The sequence below is a fragment of the Opisthorchis viverrini genome (genome assembly GCF_000715545.1).
Source record: "Opisthorchis viverrini unplaced genomic scaffold opera_v5_51, whole genome shotgun sequence".
NCBI lineage: Eukaryota > Metazoa > Platyhelminthes > Trematoda > Opisthorchiida > Opisthorchiidae > Opisthorchis > Opisthorchis viverrini.
In genome coordinates, this window is record NW_008751707.1 from 501,564 (window position 1) to 522,978 (window position 21,415).

Below are 21,415 nucleotides of genomic sequence, written 5' to 3' on the forward strand. Positions count from 1 at the left end.
CAGCTGTTGGTGCTGGACACATTCTTCAATGGAAGTACCCGTTAAACAACCGAAAACACACTTTCGAACTGTCTCGTTACGGATTCGCCGACACCAACCCACACGAGCTATGGTTCTGAGACAACGATTGTCGAACACCTGAAGATGTCTCTCCGGACCATTAGCTGGTGTTTATGGATAATGCGTCGGCGTTAATTGACAATCTTTTGTCCCAGCTGAAACGTGAGGCGTCTTGGTGCAGTTGCCTAGAAGCACCATAAACGAGAGATTCAGCTGGGTTCCAGTTGAGTCTCGCAAAACCAACTTTGTTTGCAAATGAGTGTATTTTGTTTATCTGTTTTAGTTTCGCCTCGTCAGTTGTTTATTACGGTATTTTATTTTTCTTCATCAAATAGGCACCGGCAATACTGGAGTGGATGGTTCCTACAAACCTTCTTTCCTCTCAGATCAAGAGTTAAAACATCTCGTATTAGAGGTGAGATTTTGCACGCCATTTTGTCTCCCATGCCCAATTATTCACGAGCTTACCACTTTACCACAGGCAGTTCGAACGGCAGTTGGTGAGCACCACGAAAGCCTTCATAATTTAAACTGGAATGTTTTATTTCAACCCGTCACGTGCAGAAGACTGACGTGTCGTTCAGTCGTGTTTAGAGTACTTGATGGTCCTTCAAGGCGTATTTCAACCATCAACACCCACCTAGAGGATGCAGAAAGGACCACTTGTGCTCGGTTTCCTGACGTTATCTCTCCAAAGTAAGGTGACGACGCCCCAATTATTAATATCTTGAAGAGAATACCGTGTATATATGCAACATTTTATGTTAATGAGAGACCCGTTTAGCTATATCGGAGAGTGCCCACCCTACAGAAATTCCTGCTAGGCTAGGGTATGAATAGAGGTCTGACAAATGACCTGTTGACGCTTCAGGTCAGGAGTTAGAAATATTTTGGGATTTTCCTCAGAAATGCACTGCCGACCACAACTGTTTTCTGATCACGCTTTTGAACGAAGATATTCGATCAAGGACCCTAATTGTCGCTTTATGTAGGTGTGTGAATCTTGGCAGCCTCGCAGCCCATGTACAACCACACAGTAAAGGCTACTCTCACACCACGGCGACAGTCATGCTGTGCTTGTGTTAGGGTTACCTTATTTATCTTCGAAGAAATGAATATGGAAGTAGGTAGACCCGCGGCTGGTTGGACTCAACTGAGCGATCGTCTTGGAGTGAAAAATGAAATAGGTAAATCGGTCGGTTATAGCAGCCTTCCTCCAGTACATAGTTTCCGTGCAACATGAGTGAATCATAAGAAGTGAGATATTGTCGGGGTGCCCTAGCTTACGCGGCAGTAATTGAATGGCCAGAGTTGAGTTGTAACCACGATCCCAGTAGTAGCAGTAGTTTCGCGCCTGAACCCTCGAGTCGCTTCTTTGAATGAACCCGAGACGCACTGACAGTGACGGTTGTTTGCTGTAGTTGTATGCTGACACCAAATGGTCTCTGTGCTGCACAAATGTCCCCAATACTGAGTATCGCCTGGCTACACTACCCCTCATCAGCAAGTCAGTCTGCAACTCACATCCTCACAGGGTGTCCGTGACAAAATCAATCACCGATTGTTGACCCTTCTAGCATGTAAATATAATGACTCACATAGCCTTCAATTCGTCTGCCTCGATGATGCGTGGTTTATCGGATGGAAAATCTACCGGGATTACCTAACTTTGACTCATACAAGTCCTTTTTAGTTAGATCAGCAGGACTACCTTATTATCTTGTATCTGTGGCATATATAGTGAGAGTATGATAATCTTTATTGGTTAGTTGAGGTATATCCTTAGAAGTCCGGCACAAACTAACTCATGAGACGAACAGTCAACCTTGATCGTTCTACAACGCCAATTTGGTCTATCCATTTCTATCTTTGGATTATACTGCTACTGCGTAAATGGCTGTCAATTTCTCTGAATCAATATTTTGCATTCGACCTGGTACGGAAATCGGTGAACTCAATCCGGTGAACCAGAAATGGTGTGAGCGCACACAAATGTATGTACGATAGGGTCGATTGGAGCACCGATGGACCTAACTTCTCGGAAGCGTCGCCAGTTCAGAATGGATGCTAAACGAGGGATTCCACGTGCGTTTTTCAATAACTATAAAGCTCCCACGTAAATGTTACTAAGGCTAAAGTGTCGACATATTCGATCGCCACTTTTCTTCGGACGTTACTATGGCCCGTACCCCGAATTTCGGTCTAATGTTTATGACGCATCGAGCCTACGTGTCTCTGGTCATTTTGTTCTGCATAGGTTTTGCGCGCGTCATCCGGCGTCGTCATCCTCGGGCAGTTCGAAGTCAATCTTGAAGTATCGAAGCTCACTCTATCTGTCTGCACTCCGAAGCAAGCAGATCAACAAGCTGCTGTTGCTTTCACTCTGCACTCGCTTGGTAGACTCGCTTGTAGACTCGTACCAGAAACAAAAATTCAAGATATAAGCACAAGGGTTAAGCTACCCCCGTCCTCTGTCGCTCTCCACCCGCTTCCGGCTGCGCACCTGTGGCCATCCTGAGGCTACTGCAGCAGGGGTTGATGTCGTCCTAGGTCACTGGGCGGAGGAATCCTTGTTTGATTGGATATCCGCTGACATTAGCCTCTGTGTGGTTCATCTGGCAACGTCCCTGAAGGAGTTTCACAGGAGGAAAGTTGATCGTTGTTTGCCTGCCTTGTTTGCCTACGCCCCAACTGACTGTAGCTCTGACACCATCAAAGACAAGTTTGCCTTGTTTCCTACGCCCCAACTGACTGTAGCTCTGACACCATCAAAGACAAGTTTTGCAACGCCCTGAATACCCTATTACGTGAGCCAAAGGCTCCTATATCTTTGTGGTTGCCGGATGCGCAAGTGAGCAGGTTTAGCGCATCTGATACCCAATTAGGTGGTCGACATGAACTAGACAGTAAATGTACGCACACTGATGATATTCCTGGTATGATTGTCTATCGCAACAGTCAAATAGGGAGTTCGCTAACAACCCAGGTCTCCGAAGTTGCGACTTTGGTGAAGTCCTAAGGGCGTTCTTACAGGGTGATCTGAAATGAGTGTGGCAAGCAACTGGAGGTGCAGGTGCACCTGTCTTGTTACCCAGCTGGTTGAAAGCTCATGGTGAGTTTAAAACGAGCTTAATTGGAATAGCGATGTGTCCGATCCAGCGACAACCTGAGACTGAGGATCCACGGTGGCATTTGCTTTGATCCGTCGGAAGTCTAAAACTTCCTTCTTCGAAGATTTACCATCTAACAACATGAGGTATAGGATATCGGCGTATCCGTCCAGAAAATTAAGGTTTCTTCGTCATTTTACCGTTAAATCACCCTTTGGTCTGGAATGGTGATTCTGCAAGACATATGTAACCATCCTTGTTGGCTCCAGAAAACTGCAGATGACTGAAGTCAGAGATTGGACCTTACCGTGGTGTGACAGTTTGTCCACCTTCGTGACCCATTGATCTATACTGGGTGGTGTCTCTGCGGCACTCACAGAGTCTCATACCACTATGGTCAATTGTTAGGGGTTTGATCACCAATCTTTTGGCCCTTTAGATTGGACTTGGCAAATATGTGGCGACTTATTCTATAGAAAGGGCAATACATATTCATTTTCCACCGAACACCACTTCCTTGCGTTCAGGCTTTTGAGCGGAAGGTTTTGACTGACGACTCCAATCGTCCTTCTGTTGTGGGCGCCGTTGCAGTATCCCAGCCCACGTACAGCCATGATACCTACAGATAAAAATGTTCTCATGCCACATAGCCCGTCGCGTGGTGTCACCAGTCGGGTCTTTGACCGGTCTGTTCTGCTTGACACCCTTGCCCACGAAGGAATGCCATGGCTCGTTTGGAAACGTCTGTGAGAGACTCTAGAATGTGAAGTCCATCGCATCCTGTTTATTGCCTATTTACGCATCAACGAACTTTAATTCTGAAGCTGCGAAAGACGGTTTCTATGGCGATCTTGATGGTCTTTTACTACGGCCTTCGCCATCATTGTGGTTGCTGGTGACGTGAACACCCAGGTAGGTAAGCTAAGTGCTTCTGAAGCCCAAGTTGGTGGTTGTCATATCATATGATGTCCTTTTGCAGTACCAACGAGATAACAGTAGTCTCTTGACCACGTACTGCCTACCAGCTCGTGTGGGTTGGTGCCAGCGAATTCGTAACGTGACAATTTTAAAGCAAGTTCTCAGTTGTGCGGGACAAGATGTCTCGGTGATTAGAGCGCGAAATTACTGACCGGAAGGTCCATGTTTCGAACCCGGCCTCTGACTTTGGACTTCCCCTGTTTATGATTAGGCGACTTGGCAGTATTCCAGTCCTCGTGCTTCCTTCTGGTGGCATGGCAGACAGGCACCGAAAGGGTACCTCATCTGAACAATTTACTTCTCCGTTGTTCTCATTTGTGCGATGGAAACATTGAAGAATGTGTCCAACACCAACAGCTGCGTTGGTTAGGTCATGTATTGCGCGTGCCGTTTGACGAAGAGAATGCTGTTTTCCGTGCCCAATTCAGAGTGGTGGAAGCAGGCAGGATCACCATCATCATCGACAGCATGACATCAGTGTTCAACACCGATGCTTCACTGCCGTACACCCATGACTTATTTGAAAGCCTTATTGTAAAGAAAAGAATAAAGGTGGACGGGGGACGGACTTAGTGCTAGCTTACCACAATCATTCCGAGGTGCCTACACCTCCACACATTCACTCAGGCAATCTGGATAGAAACTGACAACAAGAACGCCACTGACATCGGTTTGCAGCCATATCTTGTAGTGTCTCTAACCAGGCGCAGTAACGATCGCGCGGTCCCTATCCTGGAAGGCGAGTAGCACCGACAGCACCCAAGCGTTTCGTGATCTCCTTCATATTCCTCTGACAGCTCACGGGTTGTACAACTGCCTGCTTCCACCACTCTGAATTGGGCACGGAAAACAGCACTCTCTTCGTCAAACGATGGTTCGGCACGCGCAATACATGACCTAACCAACGCAGCTGTTGGTGCTGGACACATTCTTCAATGGAAGTACCCGTTAAACAACCGAAAACACACTTTCGAACTGTCTCGTTACGGATTCGCCGACACCAACCCACACGAGCTATGGTTCTGAGACAACGATTGTCGAACACCTGAAGATGTCTCTCCGGACCATTAGCTGGTGTTTATGGATAATGCGTCGGCGTTAATTGACAATCTTTTGTCCCAGCTGAAACGTGAGGCGTCTTGGTGCAGTTGCCTAGAAGCACCATAAACGAGAGATTCAGCTGGGTTCCAGTTGAGTCTCGCAAAACCAACTTTGTTTGCAAATGAGTGTATTTTGTTTATCTGTTTTAGTTTCGCCTCGTCAGTTGTTTATTACGGTATTTTATTTTTCTTCATCAAATAGGCACCGGCAATACTGGAGTGGATGGTTCCTACAAACCTTCTTTCCTCTCAGATCAAGAGTTAAAACATCTCGTATTAGAGGTGAGATTTTGCACGCCATTTTGTCTCCCATGCCCAATTATTCACGAGCTTACCACTTTACCACAGGCAGTTCGAACGGCAGTTGGTGAGCACCACGAAAGCCTTCATAATTTAAACTGGAATGTTTTATTTCAACCCGTCACGTGCAGAAGACTGACGTGTCGTTCAGTCGTGTTTAGAGTACTTGATGGTCCTTCAAGGCGTATTTCAACCATCAACACCCACCTAGAGGATGCAGAAAGGACCACTTGTGCTCGGTTTCCTGACGTTATCTCTCCAAAGTAAGGTGACGACGCCCCAATTATTAATATCTTGAAGAGAATACCGTGTATATATGCAACATTTTATGTTAATGAGAGACCCGTTTAGCTATATCGGAGAGTGCCCACCCTACAGAAATTCCTGCTAGGCTAGGGTATGAATAGAGGTCTGACAAATGACCTGTTGACGCTTCAGGTCAGGAGTTAGAAATATTTTGGGATTTTCCTCAGAAATGCACTGCCGACCACAACTGTTTTCTGATCACGCTTTTGAACGAAGATATTCGATCAAGGACCCTAATTGTCGCTTTATGTAGGTGTGTGAATCTTGGCAGCCTCGCAGCCCATGTACAACCACACAGTAAAGGCTACTCTCACACCACGGCGACAGTCATGCTGTGCTTGTGTTAGGGTTACCTTATTTATCTTCGAAGAAATGAATATGGAAGTAGGTAGACCCGCGGCTGGTTGGACTCAACTGAGCGATCGTCTTGGAGTGAAAAATGAAATAGGTAAATCGGTCGGTTATAGCAGCCTTCCTCCAGTACATAGTTTCCGTGCAACATGAGTGAATCATAAGAAGTGAGATATTGTCGGGGTGCCCTAGCTTACGCGGCAGTAATTGAATGGCCAGAGTTGAGTTGTAACCACGATCCCAGTAGTAGCAGTAGTTTCGCGCCTGAACCCTCGAGTCGCTTCTTTGAATGAACCCGAGACGCACTGACAGTGACGGTTGTTTGCTGTAGTTGTATGCTGACACCAAATGGTCTCTGTGCTGCACAAATGTCCCCAATACTGAGTATCGCCTGGCTACACTACCCCTCATCAGCAAGTCAGTCTGCAACTCACATCCTCACAGGGTGTCCGTGACAAAATCAATCACCGATTGTTGACCCTTCTAGCATGTAAATATAATGACTCACATAGCCTTCAATTCGTCTGCCTCGATGATGCGTGGTTTATCGGATGGAAAATCTACCGGGATTACCTAACTTTGACTCATACAAGTCCTTTTTAGTTAGATCAGCAGGACTACCTTATTATCTTGTATCTGTGGCATATATAGTGAGAGTATGATAATCTTTATTGGTTAGTTGAGGTATATCCTTAGAAGTCCGGCACAAACTAACTCATGAGACGAACAGTCAACCTTGATCGTTCTACAACGCCAATTTGGTCTATCCATTTCTATCTTTGGATTATACTGCTACTGCGTAAATGGCTGTCAATTTCTCTGAATCAATATTTTGCATTCGACCTGGTACGGAAATCGGTGAACTCAATCCGGTGAACCAGAAATGGTGTGAGCGCACACAAATGTATGTACGATAGGGTCGATTGGAGCACCGATGGACCTAACTTCTCGGAAGCGTCGCCAGTTCAGAATGGATGCTAAACGAGGGATTCCACGTGCGTTTTTCAATAACTATAAAGCTCCCACGTAAATGTTACTAAGGCTAAAGTGTCGACATATTCGATCGCCACTTTTCTTCGGACGTTACTATGGCCCGTACCCCGAATTTCGGTCTAATGTTTATGACGCATCGAGCCTACGTGTCTCTGGTCATTTTGTTCTGCATAGGTTTTGCGCGCGTCATCCGGCGTCGTCATCCTCGGGCAGTTCGAAGTCAATCTTGAAGTATCGAAGCTCACTCTATCTGTCTGCACTCCGAAGCAAGCAGATCAACAAGCTGCTGTTGCTTTCACTCTGCACTCGCTTGGTAGACTCGCTTGTAGACTCGTACCAGAAACAAAAATTCAAGATATAAGCACAAGGGTTAAGCTACCCCCGTCCTCTGTCGCTCTCCACCCGCTTCCGGCTGCGCACCTGTGGCCATCCTGAGGCTACTGCAGCAGGGGTTGATGTCGTCCTAGGTCACTGGGCGGAGGAATCCTTGTTTGATTGGATATCCGCTGACATTAGCCTCTGTGTGGTTCATCTGGCAACGTCCCTGAAGGAGTTTCACAGGAGGAAAGTTGATCGTTGTTTGCCTGCCTTGTTTGCCTACGCCCCAACTGACTGTAGCTCTGACACCATCAAAGACAAGTTTTGCAACGCCCTGAATACCCTATTACGTGAGCCAAAGGCTCCTATATCTTTGTGGTTGCCGGATGCGCAAGTGAGCAGGTTTAGCGCATCTGATACCCAATTAGGTGGTCGACATGAACTAGACAGTAAATGTACGCACACTGATGATATTCCTGGTATGATTGTCTATCGCAACAGTCAAATAGGGAGTTCGCTAACAACCCAGGTCTCCGAAGTTGCGACTTTGGTGAAGTCCTAAGGGCGTTCTTACAGGGTGATCTGAAATGAGTGTGGCAAGCAACTGGAGGTGCAGGTGCACCTGTCTTGTTACCCAGCTGGTTGAAAGCTCATGGTGAGTTTAAAACGAGCTTAATTGGAATAGCGATGTGTCCGATCCAGCGACAACCTGAGACTGAGGATCCACGGTGGCATTTGCTTTGATCCGTCGGAAGTCTAAAACTTCCTTCTTCGAAGATTTACCATCTAACAACATGAGGTATAGGATATCGGCGTATCCGTCCAGAAAATTAAGGTTTCTTCGTCATTTTACCGTTAAATCACCCTTTGGTCTGGAATGGTGATTCTGCAAGACATATGTAACCATCCTTGTTGGCTCCAGAAAACTGCAGATGACTGAAGTCAGAGATTGGACCTTACCGTGGTGTGACAGTTTGTCCACCTTCGTGACCCATTGATCTATACTGGGTGGTGTCTCTGCGGCACTCACAGAGTCTCATACCACTATGGTCAATTGTTAGGGGTTTGATCACCAATCTTTTGGCCCTTTAGATTGGACTTGGCAAATATGTGGCGACTTATTCTATAGAAAGGGCAATACATATTCATTTTCCACCGAACACCACTTCCTTGCGTTCAGGCTTTTGAGCGGAAGGTTTTGACTGACGACTCCAATCGTCCTTCTGTTGTGGGCGCCGTTGCAGTATCCCAGCCCACGTACAGCCATGATACCTACAGATAAAAATGTTCTCATGCCACATAGCCCGTCGCGTGGTGTCACCAGTCGGGTCTTTGACCGGTCTGTTCTGCTTGACACCCTTGCCCACGAAGGAATGCCATGGCTCGTTTGGAAACGTCTGTGAGAGACTCTAGAATGTGAAGTCCATCGCATCCTGTTTATTGCCTATTTACGCATCAACGAACTTTAATTCTGAAGCTGCGAAAGACGGTTTCTATGGCGATCTTGATGGTCTTTTACTACGGCCTTCGCCATCATTGTGGTTGCTGGTGACGTGAACACCCAGGTAGGTAAGCTAAGTGCTTCTGAAGCCCAAGTTGGTGGTTGTCATATCATATGATGTCCTTTTGCAGTACCAACGAGATAACAGTAGTCTCTTGACCACGTACTGCCTACCAGCTCGTGTGGGTTGGTGCCAGCGAATTCGTAACGTGACAATTTTAAAGCAAGTTCTCAGTTGTGCGGGACAAGATGTCTCGGTGATTAGAGCGCGAAATTACTGACCGGAAGGTCCATGTTTCGAACCCGGCCTCTGACTTTGGACTTCCCCTGTTTATGATTAGGCGACTTGGCAGTATTCCAGTCCTCGTGCTTCCTTCTGGTGGCATGGCAGACAGGCACCGAAAGGGTACCTCATCTGAACAATTTACTTCTCCGTTGTTCTCATTTGTGCGATGGAAACATTGAAGAATGTGTCCAACACCAACAGCTGCGTTGGTTAGGTCATGTATTGCGCGTGCCGTTTGACGAAGAGAATGCTGTTTTCCGTGCCCAATTCAGAGTGGTGGAAGCAGGCAGTTGTACAACCCGTGAGCTGTCAGAGGAGTGTGAAATAGATTACGGAACGTTCGGGCCCTTTCGGTGCTACTCACCTACCAGGATGGGGACCCCACTGCGCCTGGTTGGAGGCGCTGCAAAGTATGGTTGCTAATCGATATGAGTGGCGTTCTCGTTGTCAGTTTCTATCCAGACTATCTAAACGTGTGTCTGGAGGTGTAGGCACCTCGGAATGATTGTGGTAAGCTAGCACTAAGTCCCTTCTCTGTTCACTTTAATCTCTTCGCACTAAAGCTTTCAACTGAGTCATGGTTTTACGGCAACAAAGCATCAGTGTTGTCGGTGCTGTCGGTGATAATGAAGAATTGAAGTCGCTTTGTCCCCAGCTCTGTACCCTGATAGTGAGCGTAGTCACAAAATCTGGTTGGTTGTTGTGGAAGTTCACTTAGGCTGCTGATGCTATTTTGCGGACAACCCCTGGTGCGGACAGGTAACAGTTTTTAGTATGAGGATTCGTACGAGCAGACGCTTTGTCATCTCGTTTTCCACGTGAATTTTCAAATGAGGAACACCACTTGCAAAGTTGCATGCGGTTAAACTATCAAATGAAGATACTGGCGGCAACTATACCCAACTGACCAGTTTGTAGTAGTAGTTATTTGGCCTCTCGTAAGATGTTCCTACCCTTACGTGGACCCTTGGCTTCTGAAGGAGTGTCTTCCCTACTGAGCTGACCGATTCGCTCGTGTGCGGTGCTTTTCGCTATTTTTTGTTGGTCATTAGGATCTAAGGAATTAGCTGACTCAACAGACCATACGACCGTGCTTTAAACCTGGTCGTCCATTGGATTTCATCTTTTTCCCCTGTACAGTCTTCCAATCTTTGAAACCCCGTAAAAGTCTCATCTGGTAACTTGATTTGACTGCATGCGGTTCGAAGTAGCCAATCAGTCGCTTTGGCGTGATGTCCACATTATGCAATGCTCAAGCCACATTCTTTCTGATTGGTTGGCCTCCGTGGGTTTATTTTCCGATGTATTTTTTCTCATTCCACTTCATATAGGCAGCGGACGGTTTCCTCTTTGTGTGTCAATGCGATACTGGTCGAATTATATACGTTTCCGACAGTGTTACAGCGGTCCTGAATCAGACACAGGTGAGTTCATGCTTCTGTTTGCTCTGCCTGGATTTTCCTTTATTTCGGCAGCCCCCACTTGAACCGTCTCTCAATCGTTGCGGTTCCATTGTGTCACATGACAGCTTCCTGTTAAACGGATTTCGCGACCGAACATTTTCCTCCATGTAGATGACTGCTTGCCGTCTCAGCCGTCGTGCTTCCTCCGGTGGCGTGGCAGCTAAGCACCAAAGGATGATACAGCTGAACGATTTTTAATTATCTCGGGGTAGTTTGTCATCATGTATTCCATCGACCCTCATGTAAGATGTGATATTTTCCCAGAAAGGGTAACTGAAGTTTTCGGTCTTCAACTGTATGTTGTTTAATATTAAGTTACTTGTAGTTTTATAGAATCACTTATAAATTTAAGTGACATGATTGAGGTTTTCTTCTCAGTGTCACCTGTTGAGTTTGCATAAACACATGCTTCGGGGTCGCCAAATGGAGTAAAAATCTCAATCTACTCCCTATGGAACTATGTGGAACTACGGAACTATGTGAACCTGTTGCAAAGTATGTTTTCGACAGGAAGCAGACAAAAGCTCGTTTGGCAACCTGATGACTTCCACGGTTCCACGCGGTTTTTAACTATGCTAGCAATTTGGCTCGCAGAATCTGTTCTAGGTCTCATCCAACTTCGAAATTACTTTCACACCTAATGTGTTCACTTGTCTGAAGTCTCCAACTTCGTCAATAATTGAATCCATTCCCATAACACTGCAATATTTGGACACGAAAGTTGTAGATCCAGTTGCGTTAGTTGGCGCTCGCTCGTTCTCAACCGTTGGGACCCACCGTTTATTCTCAAGTATTTTATGACCCCGATCCGCTGATGACAGTTAAGCGTGTGTGGTTATTACCAGACCTTTCTTCAGTTACGTTTAAGGGATTTTTGTCAACCGAGCCTTGGCAAAGTGCTCCCAAGGGGGAGGATATTTCATTATTTGGCTGGTAATAGCTTTTTGTTTCCATTTCTTAATGTCGGATCAGTAGTTAGGTTTATCTTTGGGCGTTTAACTTTGCTTAATAGTCGGTATGGTGTACCTACTGTTTTCATTGCTTTTTCCACACAGTCGGAGTGGTATCAACACACACTCTACGAGTTATGTCATCCAGACGATGCCGAAAAGATTTGTGAACAATTGACGGGTAATACTATGCCAGCCCAGGGTGCTTCAATCATGGGACTCACTGATCGTGCTTCCAACGGCTCCGTAAAAAATTGCGGTCCTCCAGCTACTCCTCACAAGCCCGTTACTCCCCCCGAACTGAAACAGGGTTCTACCTCCAATAGTGACTACGCTTCTGGTCGTTTAGGTGTCAGCCAACCATACACCTCCCCAAACTCCATTCCTAGCTCGATGGCGTCGTCTGTTTGTCAAACGCGTATTCTGGATCTCAAAACCGGGACTGTGAAAAAGGAGGGCCATCAATGTACGTAATTGGTACATATTGTCGTTTGTTCAGTGGACCCGTCCACATCAATAGCATTTGTAGTTTTTTTCAAAGTTAGACTGTCATGTTGGCACAGAGCGCAGTTCTGCGTTGAGTCTGAAACTCGATCTCGGTTCGTTATCGTTAGGTTCAGTGACGGCATATGTGGGTCAAAAGTATCCCTTCCGTAGCCACCGTACGTGAACTCTCTTCGACCTGTACGCGTCCTTTATCATCTTTTTGGAATTTCGTTTTTTTTTTATGTTGGTCTTCACCTGTTTATACAAATGAGTGTGTGGTTCGGCTACGGGTACTTTTGAAATATTGTACCGTATGCTCACCTTATGTCTCCACTAATTATGCTGGCTTCTCAGCTTTTGTCAGTCCTTCGTTACACGGTCACCTTTTAGTTACCCATCATCCATCACCGGAGTCAAGTTTATGGTGTCAGATGGACTGGATATCTCAGTGCGTATTACTGTGACCTTCACCGTACCACAATAACAGCGCATTCGTTGTTAGTCATGTCAAATTTCGTTTACCATTACCGTGTTTTCAATGTGGCTTCGCTACCGGCCTTGCTCGATCATGCTTATTCGCAAGCTTGGCTGCACGTTATCTGATGCACCCCTATTTTGCAACCATACTTCGTACATCCCCGGCGTCTCACTTCAGTACGTAAGCTTTACTAACCGAAATTCATTGAATTAGATACAGCAGTGAGGGACTGAAATAGTTATTGTCGGTTAAATCCAACGAACTGTAAGACAGGTGAAACCAGAGTGCGAAAGGTTTGTTCCCATTTATGAAATTTATGAACACAGCTCATTAGATTATATCAACACGAAAGACGCAAAACACTGCTGTGTAAACTGAATCCTCGTTATGTAATGAAATCGCCCTCTGGGGCTGTCGGGACGAGGTGTTAATTGCTGTTTGCAGAAAATTGATCAATTGGTTCAGTGTGAAACTTCATCCTTGCTTGACCTCGTTATAACGTCGCCCTAGCTTACCGTCATTCAGTTCGTAATGCATGGGGTGATGGTATAAAGGTGGGTTGTAGTTGTAGTATCATCACACCGCAGAGTGTGCAGTACCGCCGTGGTACCCGGTAGGGTCAAACTTAAGTCCTTGCATACGGATGTACCGTTCCAGTTGGTAGACGATTTGGCTGGACATCCACAGTACTTCCAGTGAACTGGCAAAGGGCGGACTTGCCGTTCTATAATGGGAAGAGCCATGGCTGTTTTTTAACACTCCCTTACGGCTTTGGTGCCATAGTGTCATCGGAGTGTTCACAAAGGCTCAATTATACTCTGTTGCTTTAAGGTTGGGAGACATCACCAGTTTACGCAGAACGGACAAGAAAACTTCCAGTGTTCGGTGATCACTGGGCCCAAAAATTGTTTTGGTCGGATACGCACGCTAGTCTTCAGTCAAGCCTTTAAGCTGGCGGCTGCTCACAGGTTCTCAGAGTAAAACCTTACATTTCCCTAGTGCTTGATGCAGACTTAAGTCGAATTTTGGAAGTCTCACGCTGCAGACGAACGTCCTTCGGTCTAGACAACGGAGTGGTAACATCTGCCACCCAGTGCTCCACTTCGGTCCATTCAGTTCTTGGTCAACCAGCAGTTGCCCCATGCCTAAGCTACCGCTTAATAAAATAAAACAAAAGAATCCTCCAACAAATCCTAAAATGCCCATATTACTTTTTAGTGTATGTACTGTCTGTCGACTCGGGAGACAGACATCTCTTACTCAAACATCGCTTTTCTTATCTATGGATATGTGTCGTCTCCAGAACAGGTACACAAGACCCCAACTGAATAATGAACGTCAAACCGCATATGACGAACGTAGGTGGTGCACATTTCACCCGTCGGATATTTGTTGATTCTGGTGCAATGGTCATAGTATCTACGACGTAGTAGTTGTGCCCAACTTCAGGGCTAAAATCACATTCTCACTGAGTCCTTTAAATAATCACCTTTGTGCTTACGTCTCTCTGTCTCACGGAAGATCAATGCAACCTGAAGCAGCAAACGGTTGTTGTGCCGACATACGCCCCAACGGGTTGCGGTTTCGAAACTAGGTTGACTTCTTTCACGACCTATTCGGTCGGCAAAAACGCCCATTTGGACTGCTAAAGTCAGTTGGGTGGTAGATTTAGAGCCCCAAACACATCAGGAAGCCGCTCTTTCAGCTGTGGGCTCAACATGTCTCTTGCCAGTACAAGCTTTCAGCACAGGTGCTCACAATGTGTCAGTTTGGGTCCACTAACTGCAAGCCAATTATGAGTCAAGTGGGAGGGCTTCAACTGGTTACTGACGTTCCCTTTGGGGTACGCAACTGGATTCGGGCCACTTCAGCTATCGGAGATGCAGACACTGATAATGAAGATCATTCAGACGAGTATGAGACGAAAGTGAGAGAATCTTCGGCTTTTAAGTCCGCCTACCTAAACTGTCCGCCGCGGTGAAACTCGCCTATGCGGTTCTTTTATTTTCACTCTCACTTGTACCATATTACCGGTTCTTGTCGTCCATCATCGATAGCCGAACACTATAGTCAGTACCATACTGTACAGGGCACATCGCTAAATTGAAGCAAGCTGAATTTTAGTAGCCACGGTCCACATCGGACACTTTGTACTCGATATTTGAACTTCCTTTATGAAGGTTATGAAATGGTCTCATGGTGTTTTTTCTGCTTCTGATCTGAAGCTCACATGCGTGGAGGAATGGGGGCTCGACGTGGCTTTATCTGCCGAATGCGGCTGGGAACGATTGTTCATCCCTCATCACAGTTGGAATTCGGAACTGGAACTCCCTCGTCAGCCTCATCTAGAATTCGGTGGCGCCCTCGGCAGGCGTTTTGTCTAAACTCAGCTGGGCAACCATCCTATGCCTTGGTTCATGTAACCGGTTTTGTCAGACCGCTTACTCCTACACTCAACCCTTCCAAACCAGAATTACACATCCCCAACGGTCAGGTCTCTGGAGCTTCGGTCTATCCCCTTTTTGGTATGTACTCACTTTTCATATCCTAGTCAGAAAATGTAACTGCTTTATGCGTATCATCCTAGCAGACCATTGTTTCAAACGACAGGATGTGCTGTGACCTGTGATAGGTTTATGCAATAGTTTGAACAGTACGCGTCTACCTGTATAATATGGCGTCAATTTACGTGTGCCATTACTCGGTCCTTATTTACTGATTTGCGTTTTTTGTGTGTATCCTATTTGCTGCCCATTTCCACATACGCGTACACTTGGTTGAATTTATTGATGGGCTTACGGTGACCATCAAAAAGCTTAAATGAGCAGGGCTTGTTTTTCTAATATGCTTGGGATATTCCGAGTAGCATCCCTGTATGTGCCATTTTCCACCTTTTAAGTACGTAGCGTACGGTTTACAAGGACTGGTTAGCACTATCGTAAGGAACCTTGTGTACCTAAAGGTGAACAACCTCGTAAGTGATGAGCAAATTTGCTTCCACAGAAATGTGTTAACTCGAAAAGTCACGGACTGTCAAGAGTGAATCCAGAGGTGGCAAGGGCTTCAGGATACAGTAACTCATAGTGAGAAGAATCGGAGAGATTTTTTGATGGTGCAACTGTAAAATTGATAATGGTAACCGGAAGAGGATGGATGGAGAAGTTTGTACAGGGTTGAAATGGGTTGAATATCATCCCCGATCCTGGTCCTGGTGCTCTGGCAAGCTATTTCTTAAGTGCCAAGTTTCACCTGAGATACATTTTTCCTAGCTGAGAAATAGTCATTTCTTCGTTCATAAGGGGCGTGGTCACTTACCATGAAAGCTGGTCGCACTCGGAGTTGTTCACTATTATCAGCTGACTCCTTCTGGCGACTGTTCATTTCACAGTTTCCTACACACAAGACCAATTTCCTGTCATGAATGAAATGCGACGTGTATTCTAGCTAACCTCTTAATTTTTGTATCTTTGATGGCATTTTCGTATTCGGTATTGCGACTATTAGCACTTTCCGGTAGACGACGGCCCTGATTGTGTTCTGTGGTTACATATTTACTGTATTGTCGATTTTATTGCTGGTGTCCAGGTTACAAGAGTTTGCAATCTAAAATACTTTTGACGTGTAAACCGCGTACATCAACTACTGATAGTGATGTGAACACCGCGAGGTAGTGGACCAACGTTTGAAAAAGCATAGCTTCAACAAGAAGACTACAGATCTTTTGGAATCTCTTCTATTTAGAACTAAAGACCTATTCGTCTCCCCTTCCGATGAACTTTTTCGAATGATCCATGGTGTTCTCTTCCAAAATAGCTTATCGTCTCCTATGCTGTTCTAACACTCACACCTTACGAATCTCACCTAGCTATTCCCCAGCGTTCCACTTTCCTCGGGTTGTCGAACCCCAGCTACAAAATCGACCCCACGCTCAATATGTAACATTGATCTCATTCAGTTCTGCTCATTGTGTTGGCCGGTTGATTGCTACTATCTCCGATATCTCCGACTGCTGGGACACGTCGCCAGTTACCACTGCGCAGAACAGCCATCAAGGTCATCAGTGTTTCGACACGTAGTCTAACTCGCATTGGTTACACATTTGCTCCACTCATAGGGCACAAGAACGTCATGTAAAAACAATCGTGCCTTTATCCGTGGCATCGAAAGTGCTGTCTCGTTATTTTGCTTATCAGGATGGATGGACTCGTGAGAAGCCGGGGCTTAGAAGACCTTGAGACAAGTTCTCGAGCAGCACCGCTCTTTTAAACGTCTTACGTTGGTTGTTTTCCATGGTCTGAAAACTGCTTTTAATTCTGTCGATCGTCAGAGACTACGGTGGTGTATGGCGAGCAACGGTGTCCCTTCCAAATTTATATCCCTTATGAGGGCACTGTATACGAACTCTCATGGACGCCTACGAGTACACAGCAAGCTTTCGCCTGAGTTCACCACGTTCAGTTGTGTAAGATGAGACTGCTCTCTCCTCTTCAAATCTTTTATTCATGTGCTACTTGAAATTTGTCTGCCTCAGGGTTCGAAAAGCTCCGGGGACGCTCGATCACAGGCATTTAGTATGCAGATGACATTTCCCTCCTTGGTTTAACGTTAGTAACTCTGACTCACGGCTTGGCATGCACTTCACACCTGCAAAGTGCCGCTACAAGACTGGGTATGATCATGCCTGCTGATGAACCAATCGACGTGGTCGATAAATTCGTTCACCTGGGCAGTTGTATAAGTACCGGTGAACCGGCTGGAGATGAGATTACTTCACGAATCGGGAAGGCCAAATTCTGACACTTGTGACACCGGAGTGACGTCAGTTTGTATGTCAAGGGCAGGGCTTACGCTGCATCAGTGAGATCCATACCGGTTTATGAATCAGATGTGATCTCTCTGCACGGAGGACTTACGAAGGTTGTCAGTTTTTAGCCATCGGTGTCTGGAGATGAGCTTCACGAATCGGGAAGGCCAAATTCTGACACTTGTGACACCGGAGTGACGTCAGTTTGTATGTCAAGGGCAGGGCTTACGCTGCATCAGTGAGATCCATACCGGTTTATGAATCAGATGTGATCTCTCTGCACGGAGGACTTACGAAGGTTGTCAGTTTTTAGCCATCGGTGTCTTGCCCTGACGGGTTATGATGGGAACATCAAATAAGCACTGCTGAGGTATCCTAGATGGTTTTAGGAAGAAGGAACTTTCCCATGAGGGCAAAGTTACACATGCTTCGAAAGTTATGTTGGTTAGGACATGTACTCCGCATGTCAGTAAACCGTCAGACTCGCAGAGCTCTTTATGCCGAGACCTGTGGTGAGTGTAAGTGACCGGGAGGTGGACAGGGTATGACCTGGCAAGAAAGTGTGAAAACACTAACCAGTAAAGTCACTCGGGTTGGCAGCTGCCGCGCTGTCTGATTTTCCGGTGACCGAATATGTAACAGCTGGAACTAACCGAAGCCCTGATACATGTGGTGTAGCTGATGAAGATGCGGTGAGTTAGCCCTGGGGTGTGTTGCTTTTTCTAGAAACATTGTCATGGCCTAGGTAACTACTCATCTGCATTAACCGGAAATTCGGAGGGGTGTTTTGTTTTAATATCCGTCTACTGGATGTGCGGAGCAAAGCCAGCCAACATTCATGACGCCTCAACCTTGTACATTAACGGAAGATCCTGGCAATATGATTGTTATTAGGTCTACTTTCAACCGTGATTAAAAACACTCACCAAACAAAGATTATCGATTTCTCTCAAATAGGGCGAGTAGCTAGCCACTCGAAAACAAATCAGACTTCATAGCTTTGGGATTATTCCACAATGATTTGTACTGACAGTTGGCTCTTCTGCTGGTCTTTTTCATACCACCATCTGGGATGGTGTTTTGATAACACATCTGTCGAGTTTCTCAGCTTCTCTACATCGCGCATTGTGGGGGAAACATGGACATTTGACAGCAGTGTTATATTGAAATTCAGGTCAGTGGCAACCATGGAACGTTGTGGCTTTACAGAACGCACGTATAAAGACAATGATCCCGACGTTATCGCTTGCATCGAAACTGAAAATACCCTTTGTAGACGTCATCCTATTGAAGTGCTGGTTTCAAACTGAGGTTCGTTGTCATTGCTTCATTGTTCCTTTCTCAATCTAATTGATAACAATCTACCTAACGAATACACCTCACTATCGTTTGGACACTACATATGCGGTCACTACTACCAGAAGTGCAACTAAGTCGGTAAATTCTACTTTCACCATGCTGGGGGTCACTGATGAGACTGCTCGTGGTCCGCTACCTCGACTATCCCAACATTTTGACACCAGAGCACGCGGACATGTTCGGTGCCAGTAGTTGATAATGATAACAAGGTCAGCACTGTCCTATACAAGTTTACACAATTTGGAGACTCTTGAGCTTTTTACTTTTTGAGTGTTAGCATTCACTGATGGCTGCAGCAGTTTACCACGTCGCCGGCATGTGGTCGTAATAGAGTGGCCGTACTTATTTTAGTTTAAGTTTAGATGTGGCGTATATTTTATAGCCTATACCTCGAGATGGCGCAGTAGTCAAGACGTGAACTGACTGACCGGAAGTCCCTGGTTCGACTGTTCCCGTCTAACCTGGTGGTATCTCAGCCCCCTTACCTCCTTCCTGTACCAAGGCAGCTAGGCACCAGACGGCTTTCAGCTGAGCAATTGTTGTTGAGGCGTGAAATACAATTGAAGTTAAGTGTTTCACTTTTTGGCACGTGCGTACGTTTGTCACGTTGACTGAACGCTGCGATTACGGACAGCTTTGTTGAGACGTCCACCCACCGACATTCGGGTTGCTCACTTACGGGTTTATAGGTCGACGTACTGTACATTTTCTGATCCTAGTTACCCCAGACCGAGGAGAATGATGCACAGTCAACCAATGAACGCTCGTTTTGGTGTAGGATGCTTATATTGAGCAGAGTGCGGGTTACATTGAAATTTTCTCTCGAAGTCGGTAGGCTGCTGTCGTAAGGAATAGTAGTATTATGTATTTAGGATTTATCCTGTGTAGGTTGTATGGTCAACCGGTGACTTCACGGTATGGTACATCTACCGCTCATTTGGGGGGACATGCTCTACTACGAACCTGATAGAAGTTACATTTAAAGGTAAACGGTGGCCAACTTGATTTCAGCACACTACACTCTGGTCAACATTTTCAGTTTCTTGAGTCTCCTCACTATAAGCTGCTAATTACAGGCGAGCTCAGCATTTTTCATTATGCTTATGTCTGCACGGGTGCATGACCATCAGTTTTAACTGTTCGGCCGTTTGTCATGCAAACAGCGTTCTCTCGTGGTTTCGCTCGATCTTCCATGTGTGCAGTTTGGTATTTTTCTAATGCACTGAGTTGTTTCGGTCAGGGAAAGCCGTTCATCTTATGTATGTGCGTCTGGCTGATCGATGCATTTTGAGGCGGTGCTCAGGTAACTCAGCGGACTCCGCAACCATCCATTCCACATGTTCCTTCCCTTCCCGCTTCCATCACTTCGTTTTCACCCCGCCCATCCCAGCTTTCAATTCGTCCAACTGACGGAGACAAGTCTGTACCCGGTGTGGGAACTTCTTTAGCGTCAAGTTCCATCGTAGTCTTGACTCTCCCTGAACAGCGTTGCATAGGCTTTTTCACGAGTTACACACACACACACAAATTATTCGTTCGCCCACTATGTTAGACAGCAGCTATTTTTGCCTCTCCGTACATGCACGTGCTCATACGTTTCTGGAGTCTTGTCAGGCAAATACATACGCACACACACACGAGGTGAGCAGACGAAGCATCTTTAAACTCTTGTTTATTGCTAGGGAGTCTGTTTTCTTGCCTCACATTCATGCTGCTTGTCTTCTGCGTCTTACATGTACACATTTATGGTCATCGAGTGTGTCACACAAGCTCGACTCGCGTGTTTGTCTCGTCAGCTTCTCCTAAAGACTACCAGCAAGTGCACCGGTTCTTGCTCGGTTTATTCTTTTTTCTTCAATTATCTGTACTTGATTTAACCAACTAAGTTGACAGTCGGCACCATCTGAGTTTGACCATTTTTGCTGTCCAGCGGTTTATGTCCGTACATTCCAGGTCAGCTGAACTCAAGTTGAAAGTAAAAATGATGCTACCATTTACTAAAGCTTTGTGATAATTACAAACCGAACTCTGTGAGTCGGTAGCACGACGTACATCGATATACGATGTGGCTTTTTTGCTTGTCCTAATCGTGATAATAACCCAATTAACCTTTACAATGATACGGTTTCTTTTAAAAATCAGTATGTTGTGTTATGGTTCAGTGGTGTCTTCCCGTTCTTCGATTAACCGAACTTTTATAAGTAGTATTCTGGGTGCATGTTGCTTGGATCATTGTTTATGCATCCTTTTGTTCGATTGCGGAATGCTCTAGTTGTCATAAGTTGCACCAATATTATCACAGGTTACGCATAGCTAGTCGATGGTCTTCCGAATTCAGGATCTCCATATCATAGCAGTAAGGAGGCGGACTGTATACTACTACTAATTGGAGGTAGCTACTAACTGGGTGATGTTCCTTTGCGAGAATGAGGTCCATTGACTAAGGTCTGTTGCTAGCGACTCACAGCACTGGCTTTCTTGGTATTTTCGTTTCCGATTGTCCGGTTGATTCCGTGGTTGTTCTGTTAATTTCCAAGCGCCAGCGCTAGATTCGGCATTGCAGGTAACGACA

General features: G+C 45.8%; 1 protein-coding gene across 1 annotated transcript in view; it reads left to right on the top strand.

The window, feature by feature from the left end:
* The window catches only part of T265_03519 (hypothetical protein), a gene marked incomplete at both ends in the record, with an annotated part of 40,747 nt that overhangs the window by 13,732 nt on the left and 5,600 nt on the right, over window positions 1–21,415 (top strand). The window contains 4 exons of the mRNA XM_009168031.1: window positions 5,399–5,530; window positions 10,635–10,727; window positions 11,822–12,182; window positions 14,906–15,205. Of these exons, the coding sequence (XP_009166295.1) occupies window positions 5,399–5,530; window positions 10,635–10,727; window positions 11,822–12,182; window positions 14,906–15,205 (886 nt within the window). The remainder of the gene's footprint in view (window positions 1–5,398; window positions 5,531–10,634; window positions 10,728–11,821; window positions 12,183–14,905; window positions 15,206–21,415) is intronic.